Genomic DNA, 27,149 nt, shown 5'->3' on the forward strand with positions numbered 1-27,149 from the left:
CATATGTCCATCTGATTTGCTCCATACTATGATCAAAGATGCTAATGACATTCTTAGCTCCAGTAATCTTTGACATCATCTATTACATATTACAGTTATAATCTTAGCAGAGTTAGACTTCATCTCGACAATATCACCCTTGTGATCTCTGTACTTAGGACAGTATGTGTTGTCAGACTTTACAGAATAAAGCTTCTTCTGTCTCTGAATTTGAGTCTTCAAATAATTTGCAGCACTATCTGTTAATCTGTTCTTCACTTGAAGTAGGAATAGAACATGTTCTAGTTTCTCAAAATACTTCAGTGGTATAGCATTCTGCCTAATATGGTATACCCTTCCATCTGTCATAAAATATAACAAGATGTGTTCTTTCAAGAATGTATGGTAAACCATTTATACAGATTCAAGCTGATTCAATCTTTCAGGAGTTGCTCCAACACCTGGTTCACTTAAAGAAGTTGGATCATTTGTTGTGTTCTGTATTCTTCTTTCATCAGCACTACCCAATCTAGATTTATCTCTTGCTTCTTTTCCTGTAACCACTCTTGCTTCAAAACCACTTGTTGCAGTCTTTAAAGGTTGAGTCTGTTTAGCTTTGGTGAATCCTGGTAGGAGTAACTTTGAGGGTTTAACATGAGCAGTGTCAGAGGTTTCATTTAACTTATCTTCTGATATCAAGCCAACTTGAGCTATGTCAGAGGTTGCTTGCTTCAGTGTCATATCAGAAATTACTATATCTTGACTCTGAACAACTTGAGCTATGTCAGAGGTTGTTTGAGAAATCTTCTTTTGTATCAGAGTAAGACTAGCATCTTCATCAGATATTTCTTCATCCATGAATGGCACATAAACCTTTACAGGTTCATCAACTTTTTCTTTTCCCTTGGACCTTGGATCTATCTCCATTTGTGATTTGGCTTTAGTTGCCTCAGGATTTGTCCGTTCTTTTATCACAATGCCTTTAGCCTTAGGAAGTTTTTTTTCAACAACAGAACCTTTAGATTTCGAGTTGACTTTTTCTAACTTAAATCTAGCTTCTTCTTCCTTTAGACTCTCAAAGTCCATTCCTAGATTTTCTTTCAGAAATAACGATCTTGAAATTTCCTCATCAAGTTCCAGATGTTCATCAGAACTTATCCTTTTACCAGTATCAGAACTTATTCTTCTCCCAATATCAGAACTTGTTCTTTGACTTGTAGTTCCAGCTTTGCTTGATGAAAAACCTTTACCTTGACCATGACCTCCACCCATTCCAGAGTTTCCCTGGTCATCTTTTTCATCATCATTTCCCTTCAGTGTCTTAACAATTTTGCATTTGGACTTAATTACTTTCTCCCCCTTTTTGGCATCAGCAGGTAAAAGAAGAGAGAGAAGCAATTTCACTGAGGATTGGATCTCATTGAGTTGATTTTAATGAGAAGATTGATTCTTCAGAATTTATTCAATTTGAGTTTGTTGTTTCTCCTGAGTTTTCTCAATGTAGGCAATTCTGTCAAAGGCTGGCTTGAAAAATCTGTTCTTTTCAAGTTTCAGATTCATATCTTGCTGGATCAAGTTTTCTTGAATTTTATTCACCTTGTCATGAGTTATTGAGTTTTGACCTTGAAGGTGCCTCGTACTCAATGCAGTAACTCTCAGATGTGCCTTGAAATCATAATTAATCAGCATTTCATCAGCTTTTGCAAGATGCTCAGCAAGAATCTTTTTAGAAGGAACAAAACTAACTGAGTTCCATTCTTTAGTCCACTCCTTTCCTCTAGGAGTTTCACTCCAAGGTATTGGTGTTTCCCCTGTAACAAACTTCTTGACTAAGTCAGCTTTATGAACAATTTGTTGAGGTGCATGTCCTGATGGACCAGCTGCATCAGCATCTAGATTGTCAATAGCTTCACCAGTAGTTTCTTTAATAGTAGCATCAGAACTTATAGAATCAGCATCATCAGCATCCTCTGATAAAAGAATAGTATGAGAGGCTATTGAGGCTTCAACATCATCCTCTAAGTGCTGATCTCCAACTAAGTTCTGATCAACAGCCAAACCTTGATGCCCACCTAAATTCTGATTTTCATCATCCATATTCGGAATTGGTGTAGAAGGAATATCTTCATTAAAATCAGCATCTAGAATTGGTGTTGTTGGTGGAGTGATTTGAGTTGGTGGAGCTTCCAAGTACAGAATCTCAGGCACAATCAAGTTATGAATATCAATCTCAGCACTTGTACTTGGGTCATCAGTATGTACTTGTTCAATTATAGGTGACACAGGAGGAGTAGGCACTCTGTCTTGAGCAGTTTCTGGTTGTGCTGAAGGAAGTAATTCAATAACAATTGGTGCTGTTGGGATCAGAGATTCCTGACCCCCTTCCTTAGCTGCTTCTTCCAGAGTTTCTTCAGAGTGTAATGATACACTGACAGCCCTCCTGGCTCTTTGCTTCTTATGTCTCTTTGTAGAACTAGAGACTTTGGGAGCTTCATCATCATAATTTAGCTTTCTAAGCCTTTTTAAGGGCCTAGAACTCCCAATTTCAGTATCCCTCTGAGAAGAGACCTTCTCAGCTTCTATTACTACAGGTTCAGACATGGGAACCTGTTCCTCATTGTCTGACTCATCTCTCAGAACAAGTTTCCTTCTCTTCTGTTGAGTCTGAGGTACTGTCTTAGTCCTCTTGGGTTTGGAAGATGAAGGCTTCACAGGATATGCTGATGGTGAAGGTTGAGATGTCTGTGATGGTTTGAAATATGCCCTGATTGAAGGTTGAGTAGGTTGAGGTTGAGAAGCTTGAGGTGTATTTGTGGTATGTTCTGATGGCTGTTGTGGTGGCTGGGATGTGTTGGTGGGTTGAACATCAGGGTAAACAGATGTGTAGGTTTGTGGATCAGCATTTACCAGGATCTGTTTTACAGACTGAGGCATCTGTAAGGGTCTAACCACTTTTTTCTTAATGTCAGCATTTAACAAATCATTAAAAGCCCTCTTTGCAAGCTTAAAGGGTGGAATTAAATCAGTGGTAGGTTGGGGTTCATCAGCACAAAAAGTATATATAAGCTGACAGAATCTAGTAAAGTATACTACATTCCTATCCTCTGTCATCCTATCCCCTATGAAACCTAGCACAACACTTGCAAAATCAAAGTGAGTTTGATGAATAAGAGCATACCCGATTTGCTGACTCATAATTGAAATGGCATCAAAGTTGGAGCACTTATTGGCGAATGCCTTAGTGATACAATCAAAGAAAAATCTCCATTCCTTCCTGATATTTGCTCTTTTCAGTTGTCCAAGCTTTCCCAAACGTCTCTCATAGCCCAAACTAGCCATAAGCTGCTATAGAATAGGGTCCTCCACTGTTGAGAACGTACTGCCTTCTGGTAAGTGAAGAGCTTTACGAACTGCTGCAGGAGTAACCACATGCTCAACATCATTTACTTCAAATACTATGCTTGGAGTACCAGTAGCACCACCATTATCAAAATGCCCAGTCCGCCAAAATGTCAGTACTTGTTGGCTTGAAATAGCTTGAGGTTGGGTCAAAGCATACCCAATCTCACTGTTTGCTAAGAAATCTTGCACAAAGTTCAAATATGATGGAGCTTCAGCCTTGTTCAAGATTGCAGCATAGTTGTTTGGTACAAACTTGGCTCCATAAACAATTAAATCCTTGGGCGCCATCAGAAATAAGTGAGAAATAAAATTTCCTGTAAGGTGTTTGATAAAATGTCTGTAAAGAAACCGTCAGAAAAAGTGAGAGAGAATAAGAAAAGAGAGAGAGTGAAATAGAATAATAATATGAATAAAAGATTTGAAAATCTTTTATCTCTTTTACTTAGACAACCCACATTACAGCAGTTAATGAGGAGTGGAACAGACCTTTAAACCTGTCAAACATGCAAGAGTTAAGGCAAAAGTTAATGGGCACGATAAATAAGCAATTATTACTTTGCACGTTCAGTTTTTTTTTTTAAAAACTGTTCCCACTAAATAAATGATTATTACTGATTTATCTCTCATAAACCAATATTCTGGAAAATATGACCGTTGAGGTAATGACCAAAAATAAACCAAGTAAATGAATACTGCCACGTCAGCATTAGAACTTGATTATTATCATAATTTAAAAGGTCATCAGAACTTGATTATTATCAGAATTTAAAAGGTCATCAGAATATGAAACGACTCAGAGACAAAATCTTGCAATAAAGTAAAATTTCATTAATATATCAAACGAATACATTTCATGAAACTTAAATTACATGCAGAAAATTACAAGATTGCCCTAGTCTCGAATCCCTAACATCAACAGCCTTAGTCTTAGTCTAAAAGACTGACAAAGCTGATAGTGAAGAGAAACATGATAATAGCAATTAATTCTTCTTCCTATCTTCAATAAAAAGAATAGCAAGACGAATGATTCTCTCCTGCTGACGAAGAGAACGGAGATGAAGATCTCTTTGAACAGTCAACAAATCATTTTTAATGATTTCTGGAAATTGAATCTAGAGATTAAAAGGAATGTTGTTTATAGGATAACGAGTTGGAACTCCATTGTTCCAGATAGTCACCTTGTCTGAGCCATAGCAGTAAAACCAACCAAACTGAGTCATTGTTTGAGAGAAGAAAGAATTGATTTTTACTGAAGGATTATTGGTCAATTATATAGACAAGGGAAGACCAAGAGGTGCAGGGAATGTGAAACGAAAAGAAGTGAAGCCTCGTCTCCCTAGACCGATGAGTAATTATGACAGCCATTGGAAGCTTAAAACAGGAGTTAATGAGCACACGAAACAAGTAAAAATTACTGTGTATATACGAGTACCACTAACCCAAATTATGTTAAATGTTTATATCTCACCCAAATATATTCTGATTTTAAATATGACTGTTTCAGATTTAACCACAAATAAGTCAAGTAAAGAATCAGGATTTAATATCAGAACTTAGACTTATATCAGAACTTAACAGTCATCAGAACATGACTCCTTAACTTGAAAAGTCTATTTCTGTAATTCTTCACACAAATACTGATTTCGTTGCTTCAGAACTTAATCATCAGAATTTCCATCATAACTTGTCCTCAGAATTTATGTAACTGACACTTAAACTGTTCATCTAAAATAACATTTATCACCACAGTAATTTTCATCATTCATATGGGGTGTATGTGTGTGCAGTAAGCTAAATATCAGATAAAGATTAAAGTTTGATTCACTTCAGTACATCTTAGAAATAAGGCATAACTAAGAACTTTGCTCAAAATCTGTCATTATTCTGAAGTCTACTATAGAATGAGTTCATGCATGAGTCCACCTCAACTGTTTTGTGCTCATTGTATGCATCTTTTGAAATTTCATTTTACAGTGGCTTCTCAGTATAAGTGAGTCACGACTGCTTATCAGAATTTATGTTATTATTAGAGTATTTCTCCAGTAATCATAGAGTGTGAAAAGACACCAAGAAAATATTTATTTTGATTTTCTAATGCATATTACTTAATACCAGCAATGCACTTGGGTCTTCCCTTCCACATTTTTACTCTAGATCTCAAAGGAGTACCTGATTTTTATTTCTTTTCTTTTCTTTTTCTTTTGATAAGTGAGGCTTATCAGCACTTAGTACATTCACCAGATTTACTAACATCGGAACTTAACAGATAAGAAGCACTATTCTAGTTTTTGACTTAGTAATAAGATTCACAAAGTAAACTTAACTAAGCTCAATATCAGAATTTGCTTGTGTTAAAAGATTTCCACATAAACAATTACTTCAAACATGGGATCTTTAGTATATAAAAGACTACTAGTTCAGCATCTAGCACAATTATCCTCATTGGATTGAATAGTCACAGAGACATGCATATCACTATCAGAATTTAGAAATTTACATCAGACAACAATCAGCACTTAAGCAAATTTCAATTTAAGCACAGAATACACAAGGATAGTAATATCTGTAAATACTGATCATAAAGTCTGATGTATCAGAACATAAACTAAGCAGATTTAGAGAAAGAACCTGAAACCATTCCAAGTTCATTTACCAATCTTGTAAAAGTAGCTTCACACAGTGGTTTTGTGAAGATATCTGCTAGTTGTTGATCTGTTGGAACAAAATGCAATTCCATTGTACCTTCATCCACATGTTCCCTTATGAAGTGGTACCTAATGCTGATGTGCTTTGTCATTGAGTGTTGAACTGGATTACCTGTCATAGCAATAGCACTTTGATTATCACAGTAAATAGGGATTTTAGAATATGTTAACCCATAATCCAGTAACTGATTCTTCATCCAAAGAATCTCTGCACAACAGCTTCCTGCAGCAATATATTCTGCTTCTGCAGTTGATGTGGAAATTGACTTCTGTTTCTTGCTAAACCAAGAAACTAATCCGCCTCCAAGAAATTGGCAGCTTCCACTTGTGCTTTTCCTGTCAATTTTGCATCCTGCAAAATCTGCATCTGAGTAACCTATTAGCTTAAAGTCTGATTCTCTAGGATACCACAATCCCAGGTCAGTTGTACCCTTAAGGTACTTGAAAATTCTTTTCACAGCTGTTAAGTGAGGTTCTCTTGGATCTGCTTAAAATCTTGCACAAAGACAGGTAGCATACATGATATCAGGTCTACTTGCAGTAAGATAGAGTAGTGAGCCAATCATACCTCTGTAATCAGTAATATCTACTGATGTACCAGTATCCTTATCCAATTTTGTTGCAGTGGCCATAGGAGTGGATGCACTTGAACAATCTTGTATTCCAAATTTCTTCAACAAATTTCTGGTATACTTAGATTGACAAATAAAAGTTCCTTCTTCATTCTTCTTGACTTGAAGGCCCAGAAAGTAGCTAAGTTCTCCCATCATACTCATTTGATATCTTGACTGCATCAGCTTGTCAAACTTTTTACAAAGTCTGTCATTTGTAGAACCAAAAATGATATCATCAACATATATCTGCACCAAAAGTAAGCTTTTTTCATGGTTGAAATAAAATAATGTTTTGTCAATAGTCCCTCTATTAAATCCATTTTCCAGAAGAAACTGAGCTAGTGTCTCATACCATGCTCTTGGAGTTTGCTTAAGGCCATAAAGTGCTTTGTCAAGTCTGTAGACATGATTAGGAAATTTTGAATCTACAAAACTTGGAGGTTGTTCAATATATACTTCCTCTTCCAGTTGTTCATTGAGAAAAGCACTTTTCATTTTCATTTGAAAGACTGTAAACTTTTTGTGAGCAGCATAAGCCAAAAATATCCTTATGGCTTCTAATCTAGAAACTGGTGTAAATGTTTCATCAAAATCAATTCCCTCCTATTGAGAATATCCTTTTGCAACCAGCCTTGCTTTATTCCTTGTAATTATGCCATCACTATCAGTTTTATTTCTGAACACCCACTTTGTACCAACAACAGATCTGTTTTTTGGTCTTGGTACTAAGGTCCAGACTTTATTTCTTTCAAATTCATTTAACTCTTCCTGTATTGCTTGCACCCAATCAGCATCTTGAAAAGCTTCTTCCACTTTCTTTGGTTCAGTCTGAGAGAGAAAAGAGTGATAAAGACATTCATTTGATGTAGTTGTTCTAGTTCTGACACCTGCATCAGGATTTCCAATAATTAAGTCAGGTGTATGTGCTTGAGTCCACTTCCTCGCAGATGGAAGATTTTCTCTAGAACTGGATGCTCCCCCATGATCCATGCTGTCTTCATCAATATTTTATGATGCTCCCCTTGAAATTATGCTCTCTGAGTTGGATCCTTCAGAATTTGAGTTTCCAGAATTATCAGCACTTGGCCCATCAGAACTTGATGAATCAGAACTTGATGAATCAGAACTTGAAGAGCCCACTACAAGGAAAACAGGCTGACACAATGGTTTTTAACCATTGTCTGATACCCCTTAATACCGTTGAGTATTGAGGTGCCGTCTGATATGCATATCAGACAACAGTACCCAATCGTTGTTTGTTTTGGTGTAAGACAATAGCAGAGATACAAGAAAGCATTGTTAGAATGCTGGTATACGCAAGTGTTCTGTTGTAACAGAGTGTCGTAAGACAGGGCCACATACATGTGTTTCTTATATGCACACTACATGCTAGATATGCTTAACACAACGGTTCACCTGAGACAAGCGTTGTTCTTCCTTCATTCAGGCAACAGAATCGTAAACAATACTATTGTATGAAATAAATCCAGACAAAGGTGCACATGTGACAAAGTGTTGTGCTTCCTCCTTATAGTTGACAGGGGCTAAAATACAAAATATTGTGTGAAGTAACTCAACACAAGTGTTTCTATATAACACTACGTTGGCTATACCTAGTTGTGAGTATTACCACAATGGTTTTCCAAAACAAACATTTGTGTGAAAACTATATTACAATGGATTCTTTGGGCAATTCTATTGTCTCTAGCTTATTATTACAATTGTTTTTGGAAACAAAACATTTGTGTGTAATACATTAGACAATGGTTCTCTTGCTAAAAACTGTGGGGTGAAGGACTTGTCCACAACCTTTTTCTCCTTTAAAAATCGTTGTCTGATTCCTATGTTACGATACTTTAGTTGTCAATTAAGCATTGTTTAAACTTCAAACCCACAATGGGTGATTACAAACAATATTAACCAGACTGTTATCTGATACAACTTATAACAAGTATAAAATAATAACAAAGCATAACTAACATTAATATATTAACCAAGCATCCAGAACATAATTCATACAAAAGATTCACCAAACACACAATTCATCCGACAACAATCCCAATTTATCCAAAATATTACCACCCCCTATTTCACAGAATATTCATCATGAATTGGATCCCATAACAGAACAGTTCTACTTCAAAATCTAGTTACTTAAACAACCCCAAAATAGTTCTTACTTAAACAACCCCCAGAATAGTTCTAATTCAAAATCTAAAAACCCATAAAGCCCAAACACCTAAGTGTGATGCTTCAGGAAGAACTTTACCCATGCATCCTTAATGTCATTTATATCATCTTCGGTGAAACTGTTGTTACCCCTCTGAAGCCACTGAAAAAATTTCAATTTCAGTGAAAGTTAGATTTTACTAGAAAATTGAGAACAAAAGAAAATAAGTGCGTCGTAAAGAAAATAAGATCTATTTTACCTTTGAGAAAAAATCAAATTCCTTATCTTTGCATATTTCCCTCATATAGAGCATCACAAACAATCCACAATCCTTGCTTTCATTCTGGACCGGAACTCCCTGAAGAATACAAATTTAGACATTTACATGTAACATGGTACACTGAATTAAAACTATTAACATAGATGCTTTAAAAAAATATATCGCCAAATTCTCCCAAACTATTTTTCTGTTTAACATCTTTCTCACACTATCTTTGTACAGTTTAATGGCACTTAAACAATATATTAAAATATATATATATTAGCAGCCACTCATCCACTTTCATCCATTCTGAACTTGGTAAATAAATAAATTGATTGCTAAATAAGATAAGTATTATGCGTTACTCACTTGTCAACCACCTCCATCCATTCTGAACTTGCAATTCGCCGCTTCAAAGGGTCCAAGTGATAGACTACTTGTGCATCTGGATTGACAACACTCAAAACCCAATGATTCCTAGTAAAATGATGAACAAAACATAAACATATATTACAACAATGCAGACTTGTGAAATTACAAGTTAATAGAACATTTTTTCTTTTAGTTAATTAATAGGCTATCTTTTTAGTACATTGGGCAAAAAGTAAATTAAAAAAAAACTCACGCATGATTATATGGCAAAAGAAAGCACTGCCCTTTCTTAGCAGTTTTGAATCTATAAGCAAGAGCACGCGACCTTTCTGCAGCAGAACCACAAGATTTAGCGCCTATTGTGCCAGGGTCAACAAAAGCTACCATATGTGTCATCTTGTTCCTTTTCAAGTTTTCATGCAATAAACTGCATTAAAAATGTAGCAGTAGTTAACACATACTTTTATCATATTCAATATCATTGATAAGCAATTATAAATTTAAACTTTGACACTTACTGAATGTAGATGCAAATGATAGAGGCTGATACTTCACCTCCAGTGCACAAAGCGTAGACATCTGATAGAAAAAGACAGTACTTTTTGGTTGAACCAAAAGCTTCTTGGCACAATTTAAAAGAGGTTGTTTGACCATTACTTAAGGCTTCATTTGCCCAAATCCACAGACGTTTTAAAGCATGAAGATAATTTGGACCCATTTTAACCACATACTCTTCGACACAATCCTTGACATGTTTCCATTTCTTTACAGCACTTTTCTTCCCTCCCTGAAAAGGAAAAATGAAAACCAAATTAAAGGTGAATGAACATGTACAAAATTAGATAATATTCTCTTATAAATTTAACAGTTAGACAAAGTTTAACCTTTTTAGGTTCTACCATCGGTGCGACAGATGTGTTCGATTCTAGTATAAGGTCTCTTGGCCAAGCTATGTACGTTCCAACCGCTTCATTGACAGTTTTGATTTCATCCCCGACTGGAACGGGAATTGCAGCAGATCCACTGACTACACGAGTGATTGATACTCGTGCATTTTCTTTTGCGAGTGGCAATCCGTGCAGAATTTTCTCCCCACCTAAAACATCATTTCCTATTATTGCATAAGCAACAACATTGTCTGGGGTCCCAACGGCTAACATCCACTTCAAAGAACCGACTTCCGTCTCAACACCCTTTTTGACCATAGTCTCCACTTTAGCTCCAACTTGGTCAGCATCAGCTCCAAATTATTCAACATCAACTCCAATTTCTTCCACATCAGCTCCAGCTTCTTCCACATCTTTCACTTCCTCATTATTTTCTTTTGCATTGTTATCTTCAATAAGTTCCAACTTCTTCTTCACACATTCAATCCCATCTAAGGCCTTCAGAATGCCATCTCCACCCTTAGAACAACTCCCTTGCTGTGAATCAATATTTGGACTGCCCTCAGACCTTACATTCTTTACCATAAAACTTGCTTTCAACTTTTCTATTTCAGATGTCCAAAATGCATCTCTTTGTTTCACAATATTGTTCGTCTCCTCTGCCAAATACTTTTGAACACTCTCTTGTATTCTCTCATCCATGGTCCTTTTCTTCCTTTGTCTTGGAAGATTAAAGTAGGTTGATTGTTTTACATGAACCCCTTGTCCACGTACTCGTCCTTTGTGCTCCGCGCTACCGAGCACGTTTGCCAAAACATCATCAACACCAGAAACTGTCACTTCTCCTTCACGAACTGCCTTTTTCATCTTCGCCTACAAATGATCAAAACATAAAAAAGTTAAATAATATACAACTAGTTAGATATTATCTGGTAGCCTATGTTTCATTCAAAAAGAAAGGAAAGACTTACAATCTCTTCAGCAACTTTTTTAACTTTTTCATTCTGAAAATTTCCTTCTTTATCTTGACGCGCTCGGACCCAAGTGTCTGACCTATCTATCTCTGTGGTGGGATCATATTCAGTCTGCATGTACAAGAATGTTTGAAATCAACAATATTACTAATAATGCCTTGGCAATAACTAGGAAATAAAAGAAGTAGAGGTTTTGTGATCGCTAACCATTTCTTGTTCTAGATTGGCATAACCTTTGCAAGACATACGGTGATTATATTTATTCAACTCCCTTCTTTTTGATTACTTGTCATGAATTTCCTATACAAAAGCCTTCAAGTGTTAGCAAAAAAGATGCTCTAGTCAATAATTGCTAAAAAATCACAAAATTGATAACGTAAATAGTGCAAAAAATATAGTTACCAGAAATTCATCTGTTGTGCGTTGTGCAATGAACATGTCCCAATGAGCATTCTCAATAAAATTGTAATCTTCTGGAGGATACTTCAGCGCCTCAGGTTCATGAATATAATGCAATACATACTTTCTAGTTAGATTGCTTTTGAACTCCCGCCACTTTTGGCATGCAGAATTTAACACCAACTTTTGCGCTGAAGGGGATACTTCGAACGCCATATGCATGAGTAACAATTTATAAAATTTTATGAGTAACAAGCCATATAGTACTGTAGTTGTATATAATTAAGTAGTGAGATGAAATATTGTACCTTCACACAATCCCATATCTTATTTTTTGTTTCTTTTGGAACTAACTTCCACGAGGAATACATAATTGGAGACTTAGTTCTTGCAAGAACCCCAATATAAGATTGCATCTCCGTAACTGCATCACCATACGACTCACCTTTCTCATTGAATAAGACCTCATTTTTATGCCCAAAATCTTTCGTCTGACAATTCTATGCATTGTCACAGGCCCACGTCTCAACAACTGAAGTTTTTCTCTCTTCTTTGATGGTGGCTTCTCTGTCACTCGCTTCCTTTTCTTTGTCAATTGCTTTTGCAAGTTGCTTGAAATAGCTTGCTTTTTAACGGATACAGGGGAAGAATTGCTTGTGCTAGGATGTGTCTCTATGGACTGATTCTTTTTCAGCGCCATGATAAGTAACTTGGCTGCTCGTGCATTAGGAGCAGATTTTGTCCTCTTGATTTTGTTCAAAGGGTCCATAATATGTAGTAACAGAGCATGTATTAAAATTATACAAGAATAGTATTCTCCTGCATACTAGAAAATTATAAATACCCAAATAGTACTAAAAATATTGAGACATATATTCAAAATAAAAATAAATATAGAAATATTAAATTAAAAACATGAAACCCACAAATAGAGCATGCATATAAAACCCACAAATAGATCATGCATATAAAATCCACAAATAGAAAATTGAGGCATACATGCATACTAAAAAGCAGAAAACACAACAGATTCAAAACTCAACGACCCATAAAAAGATTCAAATCCATAAACCCACTAACCAAACCCAATGATAAGTGGACTTTATCCACTTGTAACGCTACATTACAAGCTTAAATTGGTGTTTTGGACTCAAGTTGTTGGTATTTTGATGTGTTTTTGTGTTATTGTATTTCAGGTATCAGTTAAATGAAGAAAGGAGCTTTTAAAGGAAATATGATAAAAAGTGATCATATTTGGAAGCCAAGGCCATTGCCAAGTTGTAGAGAATCTCGTTAGCTTCGCGTGGGCAGTTGAATCGCCTAATTCTGACGAGTAGAACTCAAGTTATGGCCAAAACAAGATTCATCAGAAATTTTCCCAGATAGTAGCTGAGCGCCCGCTCAAGAGAGCTGAGGGCCGCTCAGGGCGCAGCTGGTCGCTAATTTCGCTGAAAAAGCCTTTTTTGAGTGGAATTTGACGATTTTAAGGGTCCAGGTCCACTAGGGGCGTATATATACTTAAAAAAAGGGTTTTCATCATCCGGGAAGATTGAGATACCAAGGAGAAGACCTAGAAGCACATAACAACTCCGAAAAAGAAGATCTTGTTTTCAACTTGTGATTCTTTGAATTAGTTGTAACTTTGGATGCTCATTTTCGTTCTTGTTGAACCTAGATCTCGTTTATTCATACTTTAATTATTATTCAGTTTATTAAGACCTTGTTTTATACCATGCTTTCATTGGAACCCATGGTGACGATGAGTTCGATTATGGGCTAATCGTTGTCATGGGGTTCTAGCGGATTTACTTATGGATTTCAATAATTAATTTGTTTTGATATCTTGGTGTGTGGTGATTGATTGATATCCTAGTATTGGTTATGCTTATTCTTCTTATGTGCGTAGCTAACATATAAGATAGCGTGTTAATCTCTATTGAATCGACAGTAAATATAGAGGTTTAGAACTTGCAATGCGAGCATAGGTTCATGTATTGTATGCATGATTCGTAGGTAACTCTAACCGTTTTACTTGCCCTATGTAATCAAGATGGATAACTTATGCTTAAACCGTTATGTTGTCAAATTCTATAGACATATATGGTCTCAATATAATTGGTGCCTATTCAGCTTCTATCTCTTTTGTGGATGTCTGGTAGAATGGTACTCGTACAACGAAAGTTGGCATTAATCAGTTTCGTGTTATTTGATTAGTGTCATTACCATCACATGCTAAGGTTAAGAACAATACGGCTATTAAATGAAGTATTTAATGAAGTTAGAATCCCATATTTGTCATATATAGTAATTTAACCTCAATTTTCTTAGTTAATGTTATTTAGTATAATCTCTTAGTTTAATAAAAACCCAATTTGTTATTTGTTTTAGCATTGAGCGATAGCCATACATTGTTGCATAGGTGCATAAATTGAACTTAACCTAAACCAGTCTCTGTGGGAACGAATTTGATTTATATCTTATACTACTTGCGAACGCGTATACTTGCGTGAATATTAGCGCGTGTTTTCGCCCTAACACCCATCAAAATAACGAAACCCACAAATAGAGCATGCATATAAACCCACAAATGAAATCCACAAATAGAGCATACACATGAAACCCACAAATAGAGCATGCATATAAAACCCACAAATAGAAAATTGAGGCATACATGCATACTAAAAATCAGAAAACACACAAAAAAATTCAAAACTCAACAACCCATAAAAAGATTTAAATCCACAAACCCACTAACCAAACCCATCAAAATAATGAAACCCATGCATGTTATAAACAGATTCATCAAAAAATTAAAAGAACACAGAACACAAAACGAGACTAAAATGAGAAAGATGAGGGAGAGAGAGAGGTTACCTAATTGGAAACGAGAGAGAATGGGAAACGAGAGAGGGAGAGAGAGAGCGAGAGAGATTAGAAAGGGGGGAGTAATTGGGTAATTGGGGGAGGGTCGACCTAATTGAGGGTTTTGGGGGGAATAACGGGGAGGGAAGTAGAATTGGGGGAAAAAGTTAAATTATTAAACAAAAATGTATTAAATATAAAATATAAGTGAAAAATCTAATATTTTGAAGAAAAAATTAATAGAAATATAATTTATAGTAAATTATATTAAATGGTTGAAACAAGATTAATAAGTTGACCCGGTTAAAATGACAATAGTCGGTAAAATTGGTTTTTAAAAAATTAAATTTAATATTCTTACAAGAAACGTTAAAATTATTAAAGGTGAAAAAATGACATAAATGAGTCTAAATATTATCCTTTTTCGATATTACTAATCGTATTGATTACCAAATATTATTTATCAAATCGAACTGCATATAATTAAGAGAATCGGTTGTTGGTATATATATATAATTGGTACAATGTGCTTTGAACTTATATGGCATTGATTAATAACGTGTTTATGTACTAATGAAGATTTAAATACATCTTGTAAATAGATACACATTTTTTTTCACAATACTTACATTGTGTATTAATATTGCTTATACGGTATGTCACGATTTCATATCACAGTTCGCTAACCATGTCCTATATTCACAATATCATAAAACATGTCTAACTTATTCGCTAAAGCATATAATTAGAGTATAATATATCTACATTATACTTTTTCATTAAATAGGTATCATCCGTAATTTATCTGTTGGAGTAATCAATTGATAGTATAATTGGTATAATGTGCTTTGAACTTATATGACATTGATGAATAACGTGTTCATATACTAATCAAGATTTAAATACATCTCGTAAATAGATACTCAAGTTTTTCACAATACTTACATGGTGTATTAAAATTGCTTATACGTGAGGGTATGTCACGATTTCACATCACAGCTCGCTAACCATGTCCTATATTCACAATATTATAAAACATGTCTAACTTATTCGCTAAAACATATAATTAGAGTAAAATATATCTACATTATACTTTTTCATTAAATAGGTATCATCCGTAATTTATATGTTGGAGTAATCAATTGATAGTATAATTGGTACAATGTGCTTTGAACTTATATGACATTGATGAAAATCTTACGGTGAGGCTAAGAAAATCTTGTCTTACGGTGAGGCTAAGAAAATCTTGTCTTCTTTAGGAATGGAGTATGAAAAAATACATGTTTGTCCGAATGACTGTCTTTTATACCGTGGTGAGATAAATGAAGACGAGACTAGCTGCCACATTTGTCAAGCCTCTAGATGGAAGAAGAACAAAAATGGAGATGAAATTGAAGGCATTCCAGCCAAGGTTCTTTGATATTTTCCTCTATTACCGCGATTGAGAAATTTGTTCAATTCACCTAAAACGGCAAAGGACCTGACTTGGCACCAGATAGAGAGAGTCAAGGATAATAAATTTCGTCATCCGGCAGATTCAAAAATATGGAAGGAAGTTGATGAGAAGTGGCCTGAATTTGCTTCTGATTCTAGAAACCTGCGGATGGCTTTATCATCTGATGGGTTTAATCCTTTCCATGGAAAAGGAACCGATCACTCCTCTTGGCCTGTTTTGCTATCAATTTACAATCTTCCACCATGGCTATGTATGAAAAGGAAGTATATAATGTTATGTTTATTGATATCCGGACCGACACAACCCGTAAATGATATTGATGTGTTTCTTCAACCATTGATAGAAGATCTGCAGAAATTATGGCATGGAAAGCAAGTGTATGATGCATATAAGCGTGAGTCCTTTGTATTGAGAGGAATATTATTGTGGACAATCAGCGACTATCCTGCCTTAGGTAGCTTGTCGGGAAATATTGTGAAAGGCTATAACGGTTGTGTAGTATGTGTTGATCAAACAAAAGCTACTAGGCTACCTAATTACCGAAAGACAGTAGTTATGAGGCATCGAAGGTGGTTGACACGTGACCACCCATATCGAAAACAGAAAGCGGCTTTTGATAACACTATTGAGAAGGGTTCTGCACCTATACCTTTAACAGGGGAGGAAGTGTTTCAACAAGTACAATATCTACAAGGCTATGTATATGGTAAGACACAACGAAAACCTGGACGGTAAAAGGAGATCCTCGACAAGTTTGGAAGAAACTTTCAATATTTTTTCAACTTGAGTACTGGAAGTTCTTGCCGGTGAGGCATATCCTTGATGTCATGTATATTGAGAAAAACATATGTGAAGCTTTGTTAGGTACCTTGCTAAATATACCAAAAAAGACAAAAGACAAGGAATCTGTTCGTCTTGACATGGCTGCAATGGGAATAAGATTGAATCTGAGGCCCGAAACGGCAGGGAAGAAGGAGAAATTACCGCTGGCATCTTGGAATTTGACATATTCTGAAAAAAACTATTTGCTCATCATTTTTGGGAATGAAGTTTCCTGATGGATTTTGTTCTAATATTAGGAGCTTGGTATCGATGGAAACTCTCCGACTTACCAGAATAAAATCCCATGACTGCCATATGATTTTGCATCATCTACTCCCAATTGCAATTCGATCGTCACTGCATAAAAAGGTCAGGGACACCGTTATTAGATTTTGTCTGTTCTTTAAGGCTATTTGTAGCAAAGTTATTGAAGCTGATAAATTGGAAAAAATGTAGTCTCAACTAATTATAACAATATGCCAACTTGAAAAATATTTCCCCCTTCCTTGTTTGACATAATGATTCACCTTTCGATTCATCTTGTGCGAGAGGTTGAGCTATGTGGGCCAATTTTCCTTAGGTGGATATATTCGTTTGAAAGGTACATGAAAATATTTAAAGGATACATAAGGAACAGGGCTCGCGCGGAGGGTTATATTGCTGAGGCATATATTGCTGAGGAGGCAGTTGAGTGTTTGATTAACTTTGAGGAATCGACTGTCAGAGTTCCAGAAAATGGCAGATGTACAAAGGATGCAATATGCAGACCACTATCTGGTGCAACAATGATCACCCCGAGCACCAAAGATTTGCACCTTGCACATTTGTGTGTCCTACAAAATAGTACGGATGTTGTGCCATATTTTGAGTAAGTATTTTTATTATCCTTCGTGCGCAGTTTAGTTATAACCATACCTATATCATAATTCTTTACATCTGCCATTTTAATTGTAGTGAACACTTGTCATTTTTGATGGACCAATTTCCGGAACGTGGAAATGATGAAATCTGGCTAAAGAAAAAGCAAAATGAAACTTTCCCAAAATGGTTTAAAGAAAAGGTTTTACGTTTTCTTAATTGTTAATATTCAGTCATTTACCTCCATTATTATTATTGGAAACCTTGTAAATTATGTGTAATTTAATTTTTCACAGATTGCATCAAATTTACTAGATGGAGAGGAGGTACCGCAACATATAAGGTGGGTCGCAGACGGGCCTAATAACGATGTGCCTACATTCAGTGGCTATAAGGTGCATGGGGTTACATTTAGCACCAAGTCTCGTGATGATGCGCGTCAAGTTCAGTGTAGTGGAGTGTGTGTAGATGTTGATACAATGGTTGTGCAGGGTACGGACAAAAATATTCAGCATACATCACATACATACTACGGTGTTTTAAATTTTATATGGGAGTTGGACTATAACAGCTTTAGGATCCCTTTTTTTCTCTGTAATTGGGTGGATATGAACAGAGGAATCAAGGTCGATGAATTAGGATATACATTAGTTAATTTGAATAGGCCTGGTTTTTTTAATGATCCATTTGTGTTGGCAACACATGTTAAGCAGGTCTGTTATATCGACGATCCTCTTGAAAAATTATGGTCCGTGGTGTTGAAATTTCCCGAAAGAAAACACTATGATGATAGCGAAGATGAAAATGAGGGATCCGTGGAAGTAGAGCTTGAGTCTGAGTTTTTTATGCCCAACTTACCAGATGATGATTTTGACGATGATGCTAGTTACATCAGGGATGTAGATGAACAAATTCAACTAGATTGAATTTTTTTTTATATTTCATTATTGCTATGTATAACTTTAAAATTTTGGTTTGGTGATATTTGTTGTTCATGGTGGTTGTTATGTTTGCTCCAAATGGATAATATGTTTGTTTTCCTATCCATTAGTTGTTTGGCAATGAAAGGGATGCACTCTTTCTGTCAATTTTTTTTAAAAAAATACAGTGGTATAGACAAGCGTTTTATATACAAAATCTTGTCTGAATATTTCATAGACAACAAGGCAGAAACGGTTGTATGATTAAAGACAACACTTCCAGGACTATTGTGTGATATGTTAAACACGCAATGCAAACACAACCAATTGTGTGAAACGGAATACAACAACGGAAATATAAAACCATTGTCTCATATTTTACAATGGTTTTATATTTCCATTGTATGAACCATATTAAAATAATAGGTTTTACAAACTGTTGTGCAGTGTTAACAACAGTTTTCTGAACTATTGTGTGAAATGTCTACCAACAACAATTTTCTAAAACCATTGTCTCATGTTTTACAACGGTTACTTTCTCGGTTGTATGAAACATATGAAGACAATAGTTCTTAAAAACTGTTGTGCAAACTACTTTTTTGGTAATTTTTTTCACAACGGTTCATAAAACCGTTGTATGAATCTGGTTTACACAATAGTTATTGGAGGGTAAAATAAAACTATTGTCTGTTATTTCGGGACAACGGTTTTTTTTCATCTGTTGTCGGACAAGTGTTGTCTGATACTGTTTTTCTTGTAGTGGCCTATTGTAGGTTCCGATGCTTCTTGAATTGTGGTTGTATCTTCAGTATACTCCCCCTGCACAAGTGCATCTTCCTTTGGCTTAGTCACCATAGTTTCAATAACATCAGAGTTTAATCCATCAGAGTTTGCAGTATCAGGATTTAGACTGTCAGGATTTACAGTATCAGAATTTAAAACTTCATTCTCAAATCTCAGCTGATCATGATCATTGAAATCTTCAAGTCCTGCAATCTTCTTATCATCAAAAGATACATTGATAGATTCCATGACAACCCTTGTTCTTAAATTGTAGACTCTGAAGGCTTTTTTGGAAAGTGGATATCCAACAAAAATTCCTTCAACAGCTTTTAGATCAAATTTGGATAGCTGTTCAGGATGAGTCTTAAGAACAAAACACTTGCATCCAAATACATGAAAATACTTCAGATTTGACTTCTTTTTCTTCACCATCTCATATGGTGTTTTCCATGATTGTTAATGAGTGTAGCATTCTGAGTAAAATAAGCAGTCTGCACAGCTTCAGCCCAAAAGTAGGTTGGAAACTTTGCTTCATCAAGCATAGTTCGTGCAGCTTCAATAAGAGTTCTATTCTTTCTTTCAACAACTCCATTTTGTTGTGGAGTTCCAGGAGCAGAAAATTCTTGCTTTATTCCATGGTCTTTGCAGAACTCTTCCATGATCAAATTCTTGAACTCAGTGCCATTATCACTTCTTATGATCTTCACAGAATCTTTGACCAATTTATCCAGTTGCTTGACATGATCAATCAAAATAGATGCAGTTTCACTTTTTGTGTGCAAGAAATACACTCATGTGTATCTGGTGAACTCATCCACTATGACCATAACATATTTTTTCTTTGCAATAGACATGACATTAACTGGACCAAATAGATCAACATGTAGTAGGTGGTAAGGCTCAAAAATTGATGATTCAATTTTGCTCTTGAATGAAGATTTTCTTTATTTTGCCTTCTGACATGAATCACAAAGGCCATCAGGAGCAAATACTGATTTTGGCCGTCCTCTCACAAGATCTTTCTTGATTAGTTCATTTATATTGTTGAAATTTAAATGAGAGAGTTTCTTGTGCCAATTCCAGCTTTCTTCAATTGATGCTCTACTTAACAAACAGATTGCAGAACCATCAGTACTTGTTGAAAGCTTGACTTCATAAATGTTACCATGCCTGTATCCTTTCAGAACAACTTTGCCTGTAGATTTGCTTACAACTTCATAGTGTTCTTCAAAGAAATCCACATGATAACCTCTGCCACAGATTTGACTCACACTTAGAAGATTGTGTTTAAGTCCTGAGACCAGAGCTACTTTTTCAATGATGACATTCCCCAGATTGATATTGCCATATCCCAAAGTTTTTCCCATATTGCCATCTCCATAAGAAACACTTGGGCCAGCTTTCTCCACAAAGTCTGATAGCAGGGCTTTATTTCCAGTCATATGTCCTGAACATCCACTGTCCAGAATTAGGATGTTTTTCCTGTTGCCCTGCAATCACAAAGACCACTAATGATTAGTTTTAAGGACCCAGACTTGCTTGGATCCTTTGACCTTATTAAGTTTGTTAACATTTGCAGTGGATTTAGCATCAGAATTTATGTTAACAGTTTTCTTATCAGCATTTACAGTATCAGACTTTGCATCAGAACTTACACTAGAAGGAACAATGCTAACTTTCTTTACAGAAGGTTTTATTTGATAATAATCATAGTACACACTATGATATTCCTTACAAGTATAAATGGAATGCCATAAACTACCACAATGAAAACAAGGATTTTGTGGCCTATATCTAACAAACTGACTCTTAACTCCTGACTTTGAAGGTAAGGAGTTTATGTTCTTATTTTTCCTGCAAAAAGAAGCCAGATGGTTAGAATTTCCACAGTTGTAACATTTCTTTCTAGGAGCATTAGGAACAGGCTTATAATCATTACTTTTATTCACACTTTCCTTTCCATTCCTATTTTTCCTAGGTGGCTTTACCTTGTTTACATTCTTAACATCTTTCAGTTTATGCTTAAGCTGCTTCTTTGTCATTAAGCCTATGTTTACTTCAGTTGGCTTACCCTGTTTTGGTTTGTCAGAAGTTAATTTCTCTTTAACTTCTGATTTATCAATATCAGACTTTACAGCTACAAACTTTACAGGATTTACCTTTGACTTTTGTTTAACAACTATAGGCTCAATCTTTATAATTCCCTTATCATTCTTATCATTTCCATAACCTAAGCCCTCTTTCCAGTTTCCACTACTAAGAATATTCTGTAATAACCCCAATTTTTGGGAATTTTTGAAACCCTTATGAATAGTGTTTTTGCTGAATGAGAAAACTTTTCATGCCACGCTATGTAGGGGTTCTGTTATTGATCTTATGGGATATTATTAGTACTCTATGTGGTATATAAGTGTATGTAAAGATCGTCAGAATCCAATTCCGAACACTTTGGTTTTTCCCGGAAATCCATAAGATACGGAGAGAATTGAGTATAAGGTAACAGAATAAAAAGGATTTAAATTAAAGGATTATAATAGAGGATCATAAAAAGGAATATAATGTATTGAGAAAGGTTAAGGGAACCTAAGTAATAAGATCCCGGGTATGATCCTTCAAACGATAGACGAGAACGAAAGTTAAGCGAACCGTACAACAGATCAGCGGTCATTAGGCAAACGATTAGGAAGTTAATCAAAGGGATTAATGGGAGTGATGTCATCCAACCAATAGAAAGGAGACAAGGAAGGGAGGATGACATCATAAGGGTGACATAAGCATGACATGGAAGGAAGGAGGTGTGGTTGATTTAGGACCACACAAATTCAAGGGCAAGGTGGTAATTTGCTAAATCAAAAACAAAACCAAGCCAACCAACTAGCAAATCATTTCATCAAAAATCAAAAAAAAAATCAGCCAAGGCATTGTTCTTCATATTAGCTCTCGGCTTTTTGCCTTTTTCAAAGAAAAAAATTTCCAAAATCAAGATCCAAGCATCCTTAATTGGTAAGAAAATTCCCTAACCATCTTTATGCTTAGTTATGGCTATATCATGAGTTTAAGCCATTAATTCTTTCTCTAGCTTCTTCATTTAATCAATGAAGAAGACAATGAATAGTGTTTTCAAGTTTTTAACTTGAACTTTTCTTGTTTTTCTTGAAGATCCAAGCTTCCCTAAGGCTTCTCCAAGCTTATTAAGGCTTCCTAGCTCAACCCACCACTCCAAGGAAGGTATACCATTTTCAAACCCTAGGTTCATATATATTATAAGTGATTTTGATGAGTAGGATGTTATGGTATCTTATTGTTATGATTAGAGTTTGAGGTTTGGTATGGTAGTGAAATGAGATGGTAATTTTGTGGTTTTGATTTAAAGAAACTTAAGTATGATTAAAGTTAGGTTTAAGCATAGGTATGAATGATTAAAATTGAATTGGTTGGGATTGTTATGATGTGATAAGGATGGGTGTTTGTTGTGTGTTGGATTTGAGGATGGTTTGTGTTGATTGTGGATAGTTTAAAAAATGGGAAATCGCGTAAACATAGCCGTCGTAACGTCCGATTTTCTTTGGACTGTTTTTGTGCATAGCATTAGGACCCGAGAACCCCCTGCTAAATTGTGACCACTGCCATGTTTAGATAGCTCATGTTACGAGCTTCGTTTTGATATGTAGTTCGTTCGATTCCGATTTACGGTTTAGGAGAAACGACCGTTTCAAGTAACGGCGTTTCACGAACGAAACTTTTTCCCTCGCCTTACTTTGAAATGTAGGTTAAAGACCAAAAAGGGTTAATTAATGCATGAAACATTTATGGTAAGTGTTTTAGGCAGTTGGTAAGTCACTCGCGAAGGAATCGCTTTAAAACTCGTAAAGGTTAAATTATTAAAAATGGTGGAGCCGAGGGTACCCGAGTGACTTAAGCGAATCAGTGAGCGCAAAACAAGCGTTAGAGTCTAAGTTAGTTAAAGTATAGAATTACAAGTGATTTTGGTTTAATTCCAACTTACTTGTTGTTTATAGGTTACCAGACTCGTTCCGAGCCATTCGTAACCCCCAGTCGCTCAGGCAAGTTTTCTACCCGTTATACTGTTGTTGTGATGTATATATGTATATGCATTATCTTGCGATAGATGCATGATGTTTATATTAGCAAATGTTGCAATATATTGAAGCATGCTGCTATGGTATATATATGCATGCCTGTTTCATATTCTTTCAATATATATCTGTTGGTTCAATTGATAATACCTATGCTAGAGGATAGCGGTAACTTGCATATACCCTTAGTATAGGGACCCAAAGGTGAAAATATTTTCAAAAACCGGGAGTCGAGGATCCCGAGTAGATTTTATATATATGGATATGGATATATATATATATATATATATATATATATTTATATATTTATATATATATGGTTATAGTTTTCCAAACTATTAATCGAATAAGGTTTATTCGATAACTTTAAATTTTATTATTTATTGAATATTATTTGAATATTCATTCGAGGGCTTATGACTCTTTTATATTATTTATTGAATATTATTTGAATATTCATTTGAGGATGTATGACTCCTTTATTTTATTTAATGAATATTATTTATAATATTCATTCGAGGTATTATGACTCAACTTATTTTATTTTATTTATTGAATATTATTTGAATATTCATTTGAGGATCTATGACTCCGATTATTTGCTGAGATATATTCTTTATTTTATTAAAGAATAAGGTGTAAATAATCAAACTTATTTTCGATTATTCAAATAAAGATAATACTTTCATATAAGTATATCTTTGGTTATTTAATACTCGTTTCAAGTATAAATTTTAATACTTCTACTTCAATTATTTTTATAAAGATTATTCTTTATGGGAATATTATTTAAATAATAATATTCAGTCATTTTCTAAATATTCTGGGGACTGATTTACTTCATTAAATCAGCCTTACTCCAAACACTCTTTAAAGTGTTTTCGAGTCTTCAAAATGATTTTTAAAAGTCAGAGCGGATCCCAAAAAACTCATTTTTATATTTAAGATCTTCCTTTTAAGGGGATTTAAATACTCGCTCAAAACCTGGGGAATCCGGCTCTGTGGTGTATTTTATATTCGCAACAAGGTTGCAGATTTGGTAAATGAATTGATTACTTGCCCAACGTTCGGGAAGTAAGCCCCTCTCATTGAGTCGGCATAAGCGACAGGCCGGGGTACGGTCTATTATTGTGTAAGTGGCTCAGTGGGAGTCCATCAAATGCATAAGTGGCTGAGTGGCAGTCCAGCATAGGTCTTAATTATGACCAGGGTGATGACCAGTGGGGAATTCGTCCATCTACTAGTAGAAAAGGTTACTTATTGGTATCTTTGCCTGATCAGCAAGATATCGGGTTTATGCCAAAATTCTTTTCCTTTCCAAAATTCATTGGATGTTTCGAACTCTGTTCATACTTCACATAACAGAGGTTCCAGGAAATGTTTTCGGGATATATATGTATGTGGATATATATATATATCGGGACTAAATAAAGTATCTCATAACTTTTTCATTCAATAATATTTCAAAGATTGAATCTATTCAAGTCTTATCTTGTGGTCTCATCAGTGGGATGAACTTTTGAAATTGATTATAACTTGAACGGTGGTAGTTCAAGTAGTATTGGGAAAGATATAAGTATATTGGGGTATTTGGTAACCTCATCTTTTAAACTTATATCTAATTAATAATTGTCTTATGAATGACAAAGATTTTCAGAAAAACGTTGAGACAAGGTTAGATATATGAGATCACCTTGCAACGATATTTTTTTATACAGTTATACACTGGGACTTTGTGTATATTATGCATGGAAGAGGACTTCCAATATTTTGAAAAGTATATATGTATATATACTGAATATTTTGCGACTTCATCGCACTAAGATATCAAACTTGGTTCATTTCTTTTGACCAAGACTTTCATGAGTATTATGAGTAGGCTCATATACTATTAATCATTATACATATTATTTTGGTGGGCTTGCTGCTCACCCTTGCTTTCTTCTTTCATCACACAACAACAGATAGAAAAGATGAACAGAACCAAGCTCCCGATTCGCAAGCGATTAGGAGACGTTCCGCAGTTTTCTAGAAGCATTGATGCCGCCGTAGCTGAGGTAGGAACTACCAATAGGCTAGGCTTTCAACTTTTGATGGACCAGATTTATTTATATTTATGAATTGTAATAATGGCAAAGAAATGTAAATTTATTCAGAAAACCTTTTAAGGTGTATTGGCAGATAATTGTGGAATAAAATGACTTGTGGTTATTTTTGGATGTTCATCTCTGAGACTATAACGTGTGGTGTGTGTTTATTGTGGGGTCACAGTACAGAGTAGTTGAGTAATTATTAAGATTGGGTGTTATTAAGGGAAATGGAACTCGTGACGACCCGGATCCCCGACCCCGGATCTGGGGGTGTTACATATTCTGAGTTGCTTTACCAGAGTTAGTCCAAGTCCTGATAATCTCTCTTTCCTTTTCTAACTCAGTTTTTAGAGATTCATTCATTTTAAGTATTTCATCCCTAACATAGAAAGCTTTATCTCTATCTTTCTAAGTTTGATAGAACATGACTAACTCTTTTTCTAAATAATCATTCCTCTTTTTATAAGCAAGATTTTCAGAAGTTAATCTTTCACATGTTAAAGTTTGATATCTATAACTAATGAACATGGTTTTAAGATATCTTCTCAACTCATTAATATCATCAGTATGAAAGGCATAAGTAGTTTGAGGTACCTTTAACTCAGCAGCATCAGAACTGCTATCAGCATTTGCCATCAAGGCATAGTTCACCTCACTTTCAGAATCTGAAGTGTCTTTCCATCTTTTCTTCTTTGTGACAAGAGCCTTGCCTTTGTCACTCCTCACTTTCTTGCAATCAGGAGATATGTGGCCTTTCTCACCACAGTTGTAGCATTTGACATATGTGTAATCTCCTCTGTCAGACTTTCCTCCTTTGCCTTTAAATTTTTTGAAACTCTTCTTATCAGAACTTACACCTTTCCTGGAAGACCTCTTTCCCTTTCTGAATTTCCTGTATGCAATCCTTGTGATTCCTTTCACCATAAGAGCACACAGCTTCATCATCTCTTCATCAGGATCCATCTCAGGTAAGCTTTCAGTTTCTGAGTCATCATCAGTATCAGAACTTGATGATTCAGTATCAGACTTTGTGATGAGAGCTTTTCCCCTACCTTTCCTTGAGGCAACTACTTTGGGGGATTCCTCCTCAGCCTTAAGAGCAACTGTCCTTGACTTTCTTACATTCCTCTTGCTTCTTTGTTCCATCTCAAGTTCATGAGTCTTGAGCATCCCATAAATTTCATCAAGAGTTGTTTATTCAAGAGCATAGTTGTCTCTTATAGTGGTGGCCTTCAAATCCCAACATTCAGGAAGAGCTAACAGGAATTTAAATTTGAATCTTCAAGATCATATTCCTTATCAACTAGTGACAAATCATTCAAGAGTTTGACAAATCTGTCATATAAACCAGTTAATGACAAATCAGGCTTTGAGTCAAAGTGTTCATACTCTTGAGTGAGTATAGTCTTCCTGTTCTTCTTAATTGAATTAGTTCCCTGGAATCTTATCTCCAAGGCATTCCATATCTCCTTTGCAGTCTTGTAGTTGATTACCCTG

At 35.3% G+C, this 27,149-nt stretch overlaps 2 protein-coding genes across 2 annotated transcripts; one reads left to right on the forward strand and one right to left on the reverse strand.

Moving 5' to 3' along the window:
* Positions 1 to 8,939: 8,939 nt before the first annotated feature.
* LOC141685832 (uncharacterized) lies at positions 8,940 to 10,709 on the reverse strand. The gene is made up of 6 exons (XM_074490912.1): positions 10,389 to 10,709; positions 10,023 to 10,291; positions 9,758 to 9,931; positions 9,513 to 9,609; positions 9,130 to 9,228; positions 8,940 to 9,032 (listed from the first exon to the last, which is right to left on the reverse strand). The coding sequence occupies exons 1-6, from the start codon at positions 10,707 to 10,709 to the stop codon at positions 8,940 to 8,942; spliced, it is 1,053 nt and encodes a 350-aa protein (XP_074347013.1).
* Positions 10,710 to 15,887: 5,178 nt separating this feature from the next.
* On the forward strand, positions 15,888 to 18,688 carry LOC141685834 (uncharacterized). Its single transcript, XM_074490913.1, has 5 exons — positions 15,888 to 16,037; positions 16,122 to 16,813; positions 17,485 to 17,772; positions 17,859 to 17,964; positions 18,059 to 18,688. Exons 1-5 carry the CDS (start codon positions 15,888 to 15,890, stop codon positions 18,686 to 18,688), a joined length of 1,866 nt encoding a protein of 621 aa, XP_074347014.1.
* The last annotated feature ends 8,461 nt before the right edge of the window (positions 18,689 to 27,149 follow it).

This window comes from Apium graveolens, chromosome 9 (genome assembly GCF_009905375.1).
Source record: "Apium graveolens cultivar Ventura chromosome 9, ASM990537v1, whole genome shotgun sequence".
Lineage (NCBI taxonomy): Eukaryota > Viridiplantae > Streptophyta > Magnoliopsida > Apiales > Apiaceae > Apium > Apium graveolens.

What these genes read in the sequence shown, in the direction of transcription:
- LOC141685832 (XM_074490912.1), bottom strand. Translation starts at nt 10,709, where the DNA reads ATGGTCAAAAAGGGTGTTGAGACGGAAGTCGGTTCTTTGAAGTGGATG. An exon ending in ATCATTTGCATCTACATTCA is followed by an intron (nt 9,932 to 10,022) that starts GTAAGTGTCAAA and finishes TTTTTAATGCAG; the next exon opens with TTTATTGCATGAAAACTTGA. An exon ending in CTTTTGCCATATAATCATGC is followed by an intron (nt 9,610 to 9,757) that starts GTGAGTTTTTTT and finishes TCATTTTACTAG; the next exon opens with GAATCATTGGGTTTTGAGTG.
- LOC141685834 (XM_074490913.1), top strand. Translation starts at nt 15,888, where the DNA reads ATGGAGTATGAAAAAATACATGTTTGTCCGAATGACTGTCTTTTATAC. An exon ending in TTGAAGGCATTCCAGCCAAG is followed by an intron (nt 16,038 to 16,121) that starts GTTCTTTGATAT and finishes ACTTGGCACCAG; the next exon opens with ATAGAGAGAGTCAAGGATAA. An exon ending in GATGTTGTGCCATATTTTGA is followed by an intron (nt 17,773 to 17,858) that starts GTAAGTATTTTT and finishes TTTTAATTGTAG; the next exon opens with TGAACACTTGTCATTTTTGA.